Here is a 15,363-nt window from a genome sequence, read left to right on the forward strand (position 1 = left end):
ATAGGGCGCGTGCGCTCGCCAGACAGACAGAGAGAGACAGAGAGACAGAAAGCGAGAAATCACCCCCCAGGGGGGATGGTCACGCCGCAATCCCTTCTCCTCCATTCTCCTCTCGGGATCATGGGCACGCACGCACACGCGCCCGGCGTGAGTTTTAAGCCACCGGGTCCAGGACGCGAACCACGGTCGACTACATGGGAGTCCAGCGACATAGCCATTACGCTAACTGCTGGTTCCCCAGCAACGTAATCTTTACACCATGTGCTGGTCCCTTATTTACCACTTTTATTTACCAATTAATATTTTTTTGAACATTTGCTCTGAGCAAATCACTGTGAAAGACATATGTGATACAGAGATAAATCAGATACAATCCCTGTGTTCAAGTAACTCACAGACTAGCAGGGAATAAAAAATAATGTAAAACAGGAAAATGCTATGTACTACTAGAGAACTGTCTTGTCTTTAGTTTCTTCTTCAGCATAGTAGGTATTATTAGTACCTACCACAAAAAGTTGTGATGATTAAATGAGCTAATATTAGTAAAGTGTTTATAATGATTATATAAGAAACACTATATAAGTATTACTTTTATTATTGTTACTATTACTATGATGGGAGTAAGTAAACACAGGATACTGTAAGAACATAGAGGAGGGGCACTTCTCAGCCTAGACTTGGATACACCAGAGGTGACTCCTAAGGGATGAGAAGGAACTAAACAGAGGAAGAAGAATGCAGGGTATTCTGCATAGAACAGTCTGTGCCCAGATTTGTGAGCAAAAGACCACATGACATGCCCGAGGGACTGAAAGTAATTTAGTTAATCAAGAGTATAGACTGTGAGGAAGGGAATGACAAGAGATGAAGCTTGAAAGGTCATGGAGTACAAACAAGTTTGGACTTTATTCTTTATCAAGTTTTTGTTAGTTTTAGTTTTTGCTACAGGGTGCATGCACTCATGAGAGAGAGAGAAAGAGAGAGAGAGAGAAAAGAGAGAAATAAGAAATCACTCCCAAAGGGGGTGGCCATGCAACAATCTCTTCTCCTCCATTTTCCTCTTGGTCTTTTGGGCATGCATGCACACATGCCAAGTGTGTTTCTCAAGCTAGCAGGTCCAGAATTCAAATTGAGCAGTCGACTATGTGGCCTCCAGCTGCCTTAACCACCACACCACCTGGCTGGCCCTGAACTTTATTCTTTAGCCAACAGGGAGCCATTGGAATGTTTTATGTAGAGCAGTGAGTTGATTAGATTAATGTGTTGAAAGATCACCTTGGTGACAGTGTGGAGAATGACTTGGAAGAGACAAGATTGGAAATAAGACCAGTTATGAAGCTGTTGTTATACGCCACATGAGAGAGAATGATGAAGCTCTAAACTAATAAAGTATCAGTGGAGATGGAGAGAAGAGAGCCATGGATTTGAGGTATATTGGAGAGGTAGAGCTGGTGGGACATACTGACTGTAGGATGAAGGGTTGATAAGGACAAGAAAGAAGTCAAGAATCACTCCCCATATTTTGGTTTGTTGAAATTAAATCTATAGAGGTGTCTATAATTCAGTGACTATAGCAAACCCAGGGAAGAACTGTTTTGGGAGACATGCCATGGAGGAGATGATGAGTTGGAGGATGTCAAAATAAAAGTGCTTTTATGAGATTTCTATGTGGACATATTCATTAGGTAATTGCTCTGTCAATCTATCTGGAAATTCAGATTTGAGAGTGCCAGTGGATGGGCACTTTATTAAGCCATGGAGGCAGATGATTGCTTAGGGACAGAGTGTTCTTGGGAAAGGATAGAATTCTGAGGAATACTCATATTAAAGAGATGAGTAAGAAAAGAGAAATCTTGAAAGATAAAACAAAATAGATTGTGGTGGGAAGAAAAATCAGTGAGCTTGGGGCTAGCAAGTGGCATGCTAGTTAAGGTGCTGGACTCTCACATGGTGATTGCAGTTCAAGTCCTGGACCCAGTGGCTTGAAACTCATGCTGAGTGCATGTGCATGCATGCCCAGAATCACAAGAGGAGAAGAGAGGAGAAGAAATTGTGGCATGACCATCCCCTCTTGGGGGATGGGGGGAGTATTTCTCCCTTTCCCTCTCTCTGTCTCTGTCTTTCTCTCCAGTGAGTTCCTGTGCCCTGTGGAAATAAACCTAAAAAGAAAATGAAAAAGAAAGAAAGAAAGAGAGAGAGAGAAAGAGAGAGAGAGAAAGAAAAGAAAGAAAAGAAAACCAAGTGGGCTGAACTTTGACAAGAGTAGGGACTTCCTGAACACTGCAAAATTCTATACAGCTCTGAGATTCCAAAGGATTGGCTCAGATAAAGAAAGCCATTCTAGAGCACCCTCCCTTTCTTCTGTCTGCCTTCATGCCCCTAACATATAGCCTAGGGAATTGCAGGGCCAGGCCCTGAAACAACCTTTGCTCCAGAGGCCTTCCACATCACCTGAAAGGCTGATGATGGGAGCATCTATTAAGGCTGGTAGGGACAACAATTAGGAAACCAGATAGGAAATGTCTGGCGTGTTATACATGCAGGAGGCCTTAGGCTAGCCTGTAGGTGGGCATTTGAGCAGGACTTGGAGGATTTGAACACTCAAGAGTATAGACAGAAGGCTTTGCCTATACTCCCCAATCTGTCCTGGAATAGGTTTTCACTATCTGTAGTGTGATCCAGGGATAGGTCACTGCTCTCTAGGCCCTTGGAGATTCAAGAGGCCTCTAATAAGCTGGAGGCCAAGCCTACATTCTAAGACCTGTTTCTCCTGATCCAGTCCCCTGGAGCTGGGCCTCAGTCTTCAACTGAGGGGCCCTGTGACACTGTTGCTTGGCAATGTGTGAAACAGCAGGCTTTGGAGACTAACAGTGGAGTTAACATAGCTACCACAACACTACTGCCATCACCACCTTCCCAGAAAGCAGCCACCTGTCTGGCAACTAGCTTTGTCTGGCTGCCAACCTAAGGCATGTGCCTACGCAGGAGGTGATGACATTTTGGCTCCACTTTCAACTTTTTTTTCCCCCTTTCTCATGTGTTACTTCTAAAGATAACAAAGGTCAAAAGGCATTCAGCATTTTCTGGTTTCTCATAAGCTTCTGGTCAATATTTAATCTGGTTTATAAATTTTTTTTTTTTAGGTCTTCTAGATACCTTCTTGAGCCTGGTTGCGGCCACCCACAGACACTTGTAAGGAGAGAAGTCAACCTGGCAGAGACACGCTGAAATGAGAGATTAGAGGCTAAGAGACAAGGAGTAAGAGCTGCAACCAGAAGACAAGGGAGAAGGCCCTGAAGACACTTCTACTGAGAGGTTTGCAATGGCCTCTCTTGGTATTCAACTTGTGGGCTACATTCTAGGCCTTCTGGGGCTATTGGGCACACTGGTTGCCATGCTTCTCCCCAGCTGGCGAACGAGTTCTTATGTCGGTGCCAGCATTGTGACAGCAGTCGGCTTCTCCAAGGGCCTCTGGATGGAGTGTGCCACACACAGCACAGGCATCACCCAGTGTGACATCTACAGCACGCTTCTAGGACTTCCGGCAGACATCCAGGCTGCCCAGGCCATGATGGTGACATCCAGTGCAATCTCCTCACTGGCCTGCATTATCTCTGTGGTAGGCATGAGGTGCACAGTCTTCTGCCAGGAATCCCGAGCCAAAGACAGAGTGGCTGTAGTAGGTGGAGTCTTCTTCATCCTTGGAGGCCTCCTGGGCTTTATTCCTGTTGTGTGGAATCTTCATGGGATCTTGAGGGACTTCTACTCCCCACTGGTGCCTGACAGCATGAAATTTGAAATTGGAGAGGCTCTTTATTTAGGCATTATTTCCTCCCTATTTTCTCTGATAGCTGGAATCATCCTCTGCTTTTCCTGCACAACCCAAGGAAATCGTTCCAACTACTATGATGCCTACCAGGCCCAGCCTCTTGCCACTAGGAGCTCTCCAAGACCTGGCCAACCACCCAAAGTCAAGAGTGAGTTTAACTCCTACAGCCTGACAGGGTATGTGTGAAGAACCAGGGGCCAGAGCTGGGGGGTGGCTGGATCTGTAAAAACCAGTGGACAGCCCCACTAGGGCCACAGGTGAAGGACATTGCCACTGGATTGTCAGAAGGTGCTGCTGAGAATAGACTGACTTTGGCCATTGGATTGGGTGAAGGCAGAAACAGGAGCTGGTGTGACAGCATGCAGGTTGAATGGCTAAGAATGCTCACCAAGCTAGCCTTTCTATTTCCCTCACCTTGTCCCCCCGCCCTGAGTCCTCAACCTTGAACTTCAAATCCCTCTCCCCTAACTTTGGCCAGACCCCAGAGGCTCCTCTCTGCCTTTTGGTTTACCTGAGAATACATCCAAAATCCATCCAAAAGCCCACTAATCACATCCTACTGACTGATCCTCTTTGTGGTCAACCTCCCTCTGGCTGAGGTTGGTTCTTAGCTCTTTGTTGGGGGATGGGGAGGAGTGGTAGCTTTTGATGGGCATGACTCTAGCCTCCTATCAAGTCTCCCTCCAAAGAAACTGATTGGTCAGTAATGTGTTCTGGAGTCTGCATCCTATTCTTATGATTTCACAGTGTCCAGACTGGTTTATGTATGAACAATCATAAAGCTATCCTATGAGATTCAGGGAACAGAAAACAACTGGGCGCAGGATGAGAGGAGGGAAAAGCAGCCTGGGACCAAAAGAAGGCCAAAGCTGTTTTCCAGAATTTCCTCACACTTGTGGGTCAGGGATGAAGCCCATGGCTAGAGGAAAGGACAAGGAAAGAAGACACGGTGAAAGCTCAAGGCAGCAGCAGACTTTGACTCCATTCACTGAGGAAGGTCCTCAGAAGCTGTGGTCCCAACTTTCACTGGAGCTCCTGCCTCCCTCTGAGGTACCTGACCTGAACTCTTCTCTAAACCACAGACTAAGGGCCCTAGACAATGGTTTCCTTAGGAACAGTAAACCTGTTTTCCTAGAGATGGCCCTTGACTGGAGCATGACAACGTGGGAGCTGTGGGGGACTGAAGAAGATACCACTTATCAACGCTGGCCAAGAATGTGAACTTTGGTTCTAAGAAACTGGGTGGACATGTGTGGTGGCTCCGGTGGGTATTTCTACTGTGCCAGAGAGAGGCACCCCCCTCCTTCCTCCAGGTAATCTTCAAGTCTAATGGAAAATCAGCCCAAAGGCTGAGATCAGGTGCCCTGGGGTCTACCCACAGAGCACTACAGAGTCTCTGAAAGACCATAGCAACAGGTGGGCCTCCTGTCACTTTTTATATTCCCCCCATCATACTTCAGAAGATATTCTAGAGCTGCTAGAAGGCATACAAAGGCTCCAGTATGGAACATTCATGCTCAAAGTGATGTATCTATGATCTGAGTGACAGTTGAGCTGCTGCCTGGGATTGCAGTTGAGGTGGGAGAGCAAAATGTTTCCCAGCAGACAGTTAATACCTCCAAGGTCTAAAAACACTCCATTTCCCTTGGAGTGAGAGTGAGGGGGTCATAAACCAAAGACATTTTCCCTCACTGGCTTAGGCATGAACAGCTTTGAAAAACTCCAATATACTCACCCCCTTAAACCACAGTGCCAACAGAAAGGACCCATTAATAGAATCTAGCATGCCTTTCATATTTCCACCTTCTCATCTATGTTCAAACTGTTCTCCTAATCTGGAAGGCCCTCTCCCCTTAGCCAAGCCCTCCACATGCTTAGAGGACTTGCTCAGCACTACTTCTCTCATGGAGCCTTCTCTAACCACTCCATCCCTTTCCTACCCTCCTTTCCACAACTCTCAATGTATAAATAATTTCTTGATGCTTATCATTAATAATTTTTGATTGACAGTTATCTTTTCTGTGTGTGTACCTGATCTCACAAGTGCGTTGTAAACTCTTGGAGAGCAGGGGCCTATCTTAGACCTCTCTGTATCTCCTAGACTATTTGTAACAGTGCTGGGCACACAGTAGGTGATCAATAAACACTTGTTGATTGAGTAATTGTTTCATTGATTAAAACAGGCCCAGACAGGGCAGGTGTGACTGGAGGGGAACTGTATAAAGGGAGGGTGGGGTAGAAGTTAGTCTTCCTATAGGGTGGAAAGACAATTTTGGATTTTATTAGAAACAATTAGAAGGTATGACAACCTCAAAGTAACTGTAACCTCTTTGTCTTCCCCAGGGTTCCTCCTTTTTCACAATGATTATTTATTGAATTGCTATGTTTATTTCTTTCATTCTCTGAATCACCATTATGAGGAAGCTGAAATAGATCTGATCATCTCTATTTGGCAGATGAGGAAACTAAGAGATACACAAGTAAAGAAATTTTCCCAGGGCCACATAGCTGATGTTCCTGGTCCTAAACCAGGACCTTGTTAATCCAACAACATTCACAGCCAATAGAAGGTCTTTGAGCTGCCTGAGAAAAATAACTTATGCCCTGCAAGGTAACAATGGCAGCACAGTCTTTCCTGGTCTCCCATGAGGACATCTGGAAAATCAGGACAAATTCATTGAGTGTATGTATCACCTCGAGCTATCTCTCCTGTCACTCTGGCTAGCTGGACATACTGGGCCTAGCTAGCTCAGTCTCACCAAAGGGGATGCCAGGCTTACATTTGAATAAGACATAGCATTTCAGTTCCAATTGTCTTAACTCTGGAGGTGTGGAAGTTTGGGAGGGCAATGGTTTGTTCCTGTTCTAACCTCATTGAGTATTAACGAAGCATTCATAATTCATAAGAGTGACAACTGTGCCAGCACTGACAATAATGGAGGCCTCAAGATTCAGCTTATCCAGCCCCTATACCTAGAGGGCCTCAGCATATAGGAACCTATTATCCCAGACACTATCTTTGCACTCTGAAGTGGGCCTTCTTCAGTGCAGAGGCTGGAACCTCAGCATTTAAGCACATTAAAGGAATGGCAGTAGCCAGAAATAAAGGTGGAGACAGAGGGTTCTCTGGACAAAAGATTTACGAGAGACCACATTTCTGGTCTGGGATTTGGAACTCCCTTAATTGGTGGCCACTGGAGGTTGGAAGATGGAGATGCCTAGCTGACTGCTGTGCTGGTTGGGTAACAGACTTGTCTGGGTTCTGATGACCCATCTGGTAGCCAAAATATTTTTCAGATCCACCAATTTCTCTGTATTCTCAAATTCTCCAGTGAGGGAGATCTTTTACAGGAGACAAAGTGGGGACACAGAGATCTGAGTAAAATCCCTTAAGTCAGAGTATCTGACTATTAACACAAGCCTAGAAACTACTCTCACAGTAGCATGGGTTTGGGATTCTGGTCTCAGAAGCTGTTTGAGGGCATGTTGCTCTTCAAGTTCCTGTACTCATCCTGTCCCTGTCTGCCACTAGAATGCAAGGGCCCTTGAAGGAATAGGGCACAGAGCTTCCTTCATTTTAGTATGAGGCTAGTTTGAGGGGTCCTCCCACCTTTGCTTATCTGGGGAAGATTCAATGGAAGGAGTTAGAAAAACCAGGGCAGACCTGACAAAGAACTGTTCCCTTTGGCTCACTGAGTAAGAAAAAGCTTGCTCTAAATAGTTTCCTAGAAATCTTCCCAAGTCTGGGTCCAAGCGGAACAGCTTTCAGCTTACCCCATTGCCTTCCATCATAAAGTAATTTAGATTAGCACTGGACGTAGGGAATAGTGAAGGCCATTGTGTTTATGCCCCAGCCTCATAGCTCTGACCCTTGCACAAGGAAGGATGTTTCTGCCGCCTTCATTCTTCTGATAATAGTGTGACTCATGTTTTATCCCCCTTGGGGCCCTAGTGACCTACTGCTATGTGATCATTAATGGAGGAGTGTGTAGAAGCTGAAACTCTCTTCTTGGTAGAAAGGCAAACTCCAGCTTTCAGAAAGACCTTTATCCAGCCACTCAAACAGCCGTTTGACCAGCTATCTAGCCAGCCAGTTCATATTCTCTGAATGCTTACTCTGTGTCAGGCAATGCTAAGGATTTTGAGGATGACAGGTAAAGTCTGTGCTTCATAGGAGCTGACAGCTAATCTTGGGGAGGTAAGACACCTAACTGGTAAGAGGCAGAATATAGACTGTCCTATTAGAGACAAGAAAAAATGACATAAAATAGGAGATGAAAGTGGCTGAGATTAATTAGATAAGTCCCTTTAAATTCCAACGTACATGAAATGAGGCCCTGATGCTACTTGATCTTCTTGGGGAAGGATGCTAGAGAGAAGAGATGGTGGATATGTTTATTTCCTTTTTATTTGATTTGCCAGAGGGAGTGTGTACTGGCCAGACAGACAGAAGGAGAGGGACAGGGAGAAAACATCCCCCAGTGGGACATTATACCACAGTCTCCTCTCTACTTCTCCATCCCCTTGGAATTTGGGGCATACATGCACATGCACCCAATGTGTTTGTTAAGTCCCTAGGTCTGGGATTCAAATTACATGGTCAGCCATATGGAATCTTGCTTCCCCAACAACTGGGCCATGGGCTGGTCCTGTTTATTTCTTTGATTTTATTATTATGTATTACATGCTTTGAAAAAAATGCACTGTTCCCCACAAAGATGTATTAGAAACTACAATAGTCTGTATTGTAGCAAGCCAGACTATGGAACAGAGGCATTCTATATGCCCACTTTATACTGAATGTCTGCATTTTATAGCAGAAACTGAAAGATTGGAAGGTATAAAAGCTGGGAGAACAACTGTGGATACTAGAAACAGTGTGGGAGGAGGGTGGACAATGAGGGGCAGGAGGGAAGAAATCAAGGGAAAAAAAGGCAAAACATCTAATGGACATGAAAATGGAAAACTATCTGTTGATGAGAATGTATATGGTAATATCTTTGAATGGATTAATATACAGTATATCCATGCTGTGAAGAAAGAGAGAAAGAAAGAAAAAGAAAGATGAAAGAAGGAAAGAAAGAAGACATACCCAGAAAGTCCATTTTGTATGCTGTACAGTAGTTAAATGTTAAAAAGAAAAACAGTTTTAAAAACAGAAACTACCATAATAATTATTACCAAAAAGAAGAAAGTAGAGAAAGAAAGAAAAAAAGAAAGAGAAAAAGAGAAAGAAACTGCTTCCTGCAGCTGAAAGATTATGAGAAATGCCATCTAGTGCTGAGGAAGCAGCTGCAGAGCTAACCCAGAATCCTTTCAAGTTTAACTCTCGGGATCTCTAACTGGCTCTAAAAGAGGGAGTGATTCTGGAGCTCAGCCTCTCTAACTCATCTCTTTTCCTTAGACAGGTTTCCAGAATTGCCCATTTAGGTTTTTTTTTTTTTTTGAGATGTTTTCGCTATAGGGCGCGTGCACTCGCCATACAGAGAGAGACATAGAGACAGAAAGCGAGAAATCACCCCCCCCCCCCCAGAGGGGATGGTCACGCCGCAATCCCTTCTCCTCCATTCTCCTCTCGGGATCTTGGGCACGCACGCACACGCGCCCAGCTTGAGTTTTAAGCTACCAGGTCTGGGACGCGAACTGTGGTTGACTACGTGGGAGTCCAGCGACATAGCCATTACGCTAACTGCTGGTTACCCAGAATTGCCCATTTAGTATCCTAGGGTCTTTTGACTCTGGACCAAAGGAGAAACACAGGTGTGGGAGAAGGAAATGAGGAAAGAGTAGGACAAAGTGAGGACTTGCAGGGTCAACTGTTCCCTCTCTCACTTAGTCCTAGGCCCATGGAAAGGAGATTCTTTCCTGCCTGCAGCTACCTACTCTGGGAAATAGAGGCCCCAGGCTGCGAAGAGCATGTGCACCTCCTCAGCTAGCTGAAGCCTGGTCTTGGCTCAGCTTAGTCTCCCTGCCAAAACAGCTCCTGCCTCTTATGAGCAATTTTGTTATTTTAAGAGGGAAAAGAACCTCAAACAGGAAGTCCAGTGGTTATCTCTTTCTTCTGCCCTGAGTGATAGCTCACTATATGCTGTGATATGATCATTGATAAAATATTAACAGGCTGTTATCAGGCATACTGATACAGACTAATCTGACCACTCCCTCCCACCCACAACCCACTGCTTTCCTGGGAATTGTAGCTCAGGAATTCCTAGTTAACTACCATTCCCTGCTGTAGGCCTCACTGCTCCAGAACTCAAGCAAGAATGTCATAGGACTTGACAAAGCAGGAAGACACCATACAAGGGCACATCATCAGGTCCCTTTCAAGAAAGAAGTACTTGCTATCCTGTCATCCCTGAAGTTCCATTCCTTCAGAATGACATACTTGCCACTTTATAACTCACCTCCTAGGAAGGCTTTTAAGAACTTCCTGTCTGCAAACACTTATGACCTTATGGAGACAATGTTCAGAATACATGCTTTAAAAAAGATCATAGGAGGAACCAGCAGTTAGAGTAATGGCTATGTCGCTGGACTCCCACATAGTTGGACCGCGGTTCGCGTCCTGGACCCAGTGACTTAAAACTCACGCCGGGTGCATGTGTATGCCTGCCCAAGATCCCGAGAGGAGAATGGAGAAGGGATTGTGGCGTGACCATCCCCCCTGGGGGAGTGATTTCTCGCTTTTTGTCTCTGTGTCTCTGTCTGGCAAGCGCACAAGCCCTATAGCGAAAATCTCTCTCAAAAAAAAAAAAAAAAGATCATAGGGAATATGATGGGATATGAGATTAGATGCCAAATAAGTACAAGTAGTGTGGCAGGCAACCCAGCATTGCTACTGTCTAATAGCACTTTCAGAGTCTGTGATTATTTGAGAAAAGTTCTCTGGGCTGCTGAGGAGAAAGGCCAGTTACACCAAAAGTACAAAGAGATTCCTTGATGCCTCTTTACTTGAATTTACAGTCTTCAAAAAGTTCATGGAAACTGTGTATTATGAAAAAACTATGGATTTCAAACTTTTTTCTCACATCCCAAAACTCATACTTTTAACACCTCAATTTAAAAGAAAGTTTATTTTCTGAGGAAAGAAACATTCAGCTACAGATTAGCCATTAACACCAGAATTTGTCCTAGTTTCTCATGCTAGCCCTAAAAGGAAGCAAAAGAGATTACAAATCCAACAGGTTTAAAAAATAGATCAGTAGTCCAACCTTGTTGGCTAGGCAGTAGTGTACTAAATTGCAGTACTGGAAGCCATGTGGCCAACTGCGGGTTCAGATCCTGAGTTAACTGAAAAACACACCAGTACATGTATGCCCAAGATCTAGATGATCTGGAGGGGTCAGTGTGATGAGACCCTGTCAATGATACTTTTCTTTCTCTCTTGTGAGTAAAATACATAATCTTTAAAAAAACAGAATAATTCAGAGACAATGGACACTGGAACATGGAGGAGCAGGACATTTCTCTAAACAATACAAACACCCTTTAACTAAATGATGAAACAACTTCAAAAATGAAGACAAGGGAAAATTATGAAAAAGGTAGACAGGATGAGAAATAGGGTGCCATCTTCCCTTTGGCAATTCCAGAGGAACCTCTTATGGTTAATTTTACTCCTCTGTGTGTAATAATAAACCAGTATGTTCTCAAGTGTCACTTTCTCACTCCCCAAGAGACTTGCTCAACTCAGCAATGGCTGGGGGTGGGGGTGTGGGTGGGGTTCAAAGGAGCTAGTGAGAACACCCACAGGCAAAGGCCAACAAGTCCAAGACCTCCTGGAGAGTAAGAATAGGATCCTGATGGCTGTTTTAATATCAGGAAAGCTGCCAAGCAACAGCTCTGAGTAAAAAACCCAGTCAAGAGGAAATGAATTTCCACATTGTTGGAGGGATGTTCGTTATATAAGTGAACAATTTCCTGATCATGAGGGCAGTTAAACATTGTTTGGGATTGTAGAACTTTCTCCCATGGAAAGTCCTATTAGAAAAAAAAAAAAGTCCTATTAGTGTGAATCTGCTTTAGCGCTTTCCTATCAAAAGGAAGAGATTTTTTTTCAAGATAGTCTGGTGTAGTGTGCAAAGAGCTTTTTGGTCTCTGAAGTCAGACAAATCTGGATTAGGATCTTGCGTTTGTACTCTAGCTGGATGATTTTAGGTAAGCCACTTCAATTCCCTACATTTTTGTTTCCTCATCTGTAAAATGGGGATGATATCTCCTTCTCAATATAGTTAGAGTATAAAGTACATCCTAACAAATGGTTAAATGTTATCTAAGCATATTAGTAATCTAAAGGGTAGTGTTCAAAATTACATCAAAATGTGTGTCTTTGAAGGATAAGGGAAGGTAATAAAGTATACTTTCTTTTTTTTTTAATTGCCAGAGGACATATGAACTTGCCAAGAGAAAGAAGTACCACCCTGTCCCTTTGGGGTGTGATTATGCTCCAATCCTTTTTCTATTTCTCCATCCTATCAGAATTTTGTGCATACACGGACATGTGCCTGTCATGTTCTTCAAGTTCCTGGGTCCAGGATTCAAACTGTGTTTAGCCATGGGGGATCTGGCTACCCATGAACAGGGCTTAACTGCTGCACTGAGGGTCCACGTTAACAAACTGCATTTTCTACCACACATCTGAATCTATATTAGCAAGGGAGTAGTCTTTCCCAGGCCAAAACTCCTCCAGATTCTTTCCCAAAGTCTAAGTATCTTGAAGACCTTGCATAGGTTTAGATTCATAAGATTCCATTAATAGAAGCCAGGAGAACACACTTGAGAAGTTGGAGAAGAAAGGGATGATATGTTTTACCTTCTCCAGTTGTGTGAAAATCTGGAATAGAATAGAATCATGGTTGACCATGTCTTGCTGCTAGAGCACTCAAAGGGAACTTCAGACTGGAGTTAACTCTCCAAAGTTAGAGACAATTAGGGAGATTTCAATAGCTACCTTCCTAATTCATAACCTCAGACAGCTCCATTGTTATGCAGATTTAACAGTCTCCTCTTGCTCAAATTCCCAAGCCCCTGGATTCTTTGTTCCTTATGCTCCAGATTAGATACTTCGTTTGTTTTGTTTTGCTAGATAGAGATAAAAGGTTGCCAGGAAAGACCTGACAAAATGGCACTTACACCAACACCTGAAGAATTTGCTGTAGGATGCATGTGCTTGCAATGGTAGAGGGCAGTGGAGAAAGGGAGTGAGAAAACACCCCCCAGGGGGATAGCCTGCAATTACTTCTCGAATATCCTCTGGAATTTTTCGATATGTATGCACATGTGCCTTGTGTGTTTTTCAAACTGCAGGGTCTGAGACTCAAACTGTAGTCAGCCATGTGGGATCCAGCCACCTTAACCACCACACCATGGTCTGGCCCAGATAATTCACCCCTCAGCCTCTTGGGTGTTCTGTAGTCACCTCCCACCCAGTCCTATGCTTTTGACTTATTATTTCCTATATCTAGAAATCCCTTCCCATGTATCTCCACCGTTCTGATTCTTCCAGATTTCTAGGGCCAGATCTTTGGGCCCTTATCTAAAGTTAAATTGCCTGTTTCTGAGGACACAATGAGCAGATGTATGGAATGGACTTGGTATGTACAAAGTGCCCAAAACATTAGTGCTACTTTATCTAAAAGTGAGTTGGAGTTTTCTGGGGACTCACATAAAAACCTTGGATTTAGGGATAGAGGCAAGTAACAAAAGAATTTCTTCCACAGGTATTTTTTTCCATTAGAAAGTGAGCGCTATTCGTTTCAATGACCAAAGCTTTTATATAGACATGACTAAGTCAGTTCTCAAAGCTTTTATATACCCATGACTAAGTCAGTTCTTCTTTCAGTGATCTAGTTTGTGACCCAAACATGTGCCCCGACTTTTAAAAGTTTTATCTATGGGATCAGCAGTTAACATAATGGCTATGTCGCTGGACTCCCACGTAGTTGACCGCGGTTTGCGTCCCGGACCCGGTGGCTTAAAACTTACGCCGTGGCGAGTGCACGCGCCCTATAGCAAAAAAAAAAAAAAAAGTTTTATCTATTAAGTCATGGGAAAATCATGAATCGTGACATATTCTTCTGTTTCTCTATGGCAAAAATGCATCATGACTTTCCTGACAATCCAATATTTATCTCTTCCAAGATAAAGAGAGAGAGAGCGTACCCCCAACAGGGTCCTGATGCTATGATCCACCTCCAGCCTCAGTCAGCCCTGGATCATGGGCACACATGTGCCCAGCATACTCAGGGAGGGGTCCAACACAATCACAGAGCCTTCCCATGTGGGTTAGTCTTGCAGAGCACTGTGTTTTAATGGTGTGCTATCTGACCCCTGTGCCTTGACTTCTGATTCAGAAATATGATTCCTAAATATTCTCTGCCTAATATTAATCCTGAGTTAGGGATGTCTTTGTCATGAAGCATTAAGTCATTCTTTCAGGGAAGTAACACTTGGCTTAGCCTTAGGTGACACCCAGCATTCCTGAGCAAACCCCCAAGCTTCACTCGTAATACTGTACCAAAGAATGGGGTTTAAATTCATAGTACAGAATTCTGAAAGATATTCTATCTGGAGATTACCCTTGTAAACTAAGAGTCTGCCAATTAAGCCTCAGCCTCTACATTGTTAACCCAGATTATTCACCATCATTCCATGTAGGCAAGCAAATCTTTCTGTCCCCAGGGCCACAAGGACTCAGGTCTAGTCCTTTGCCAGGTGGCCATCTATTCATTCAAAAATCATTTACTGACCTCCTAACATGGGTTCAAAGCTTTATTTCCTTGAGACTTGATCTGTTTGTTTTTTGCTTGTGAATAGTTCTTTCTTCTCTTGAAATAAACTATTACCACTCTTAGAAAAAGTGATCAGAAGCCTCCTCAGAATTTTTTTCCCTCCATTTAGTTCTAATTTTCACATCTGGTCTCCACAGCCTTCTTCTGGCTATATTCTGATATTCTGAAGTTTTTAATATTTTTAAATTATATGCTAGAGAGTCTCCTTTTGATAATATTTAGAATGCTTATGGTAAAGGACACCAATATACCTTTTCTCCTCTGGTAACATTTCTAATTATTTATATCGAAGATCAGTTAAAGAGAAATACTAGGCCACTTCAGCTCAATATGTTGACCCCCACCCCTAAAAGTTGTACCATTTGGTATTACTGCCTTCGTTTTCAGAGTTTAATGTCCAAGGTTGTTATCTACCTCACTCATACTATATTTATTCAGCTCCTATGCATTTTTAGGTCCTTGAGGGAGATAAAGACATGAACAAAACACAGTTCCATCATTAACTCATACATTAACAATAATTTATTGAATACCTACTATATCCCAGGAGTCTGTGACAAACTCTAGGATACAGCACTTGGCAAAAAGGCATGGACTTTCTCATCATGGAACTTATTAGTGAAGGCAGCAGGCAGGGACCATGTGTGTTGTGTTCACCACTGTATATCATCTGGCACATAGTAGGTACTTAACAAGTATTTGTTGAGTAAGTGAAAGTAAATACCAAATATAGAAATTGTG

The 15,363-nt window shown here is 43.5% G+C and overlaps 1 protein-coding gene across 1 annotated transcript; it reads left to right on the top strand.

Moving 5' to 3' along the window:
- Positions 1-3,127: 3,127 nt before the first annotated feature.
- CLDN2 (claudin 2) lies at positions 3,128-5,995 on the top strand. The gene has a single exon (XM_027765755.1). The coding sequence runs from the start codon at positions 3,323-3,325 to the stop codon at positions 4,013-4,015; it is 693 nt and encodes a 230-aa protein (XP_027621556.1). The 5' UTR covers positions 3,128-3,322; the 3' UTR covers positions 4,016-5,995.
- The last annotated feature ends 9,368 nt before the right edge of the window (positions 5,996-15,363 follow it).

This window comes from Tupaia chinensis, unplaced genomic scaffold (assembly GCF_000334495.1).
Source record: "Tupaia chinensis unplaced genomic scaffold, TupChi_1.0 Scaffold139696_1, whole genome shotgun sequence".
Taxonomy (NCBI): domain Eukaryota; kingdom Metazoa; phylum Chordata; class Mammalia; order Scandentia; family Tupaiidae; genus Tupaia; species Tupaia belangeri.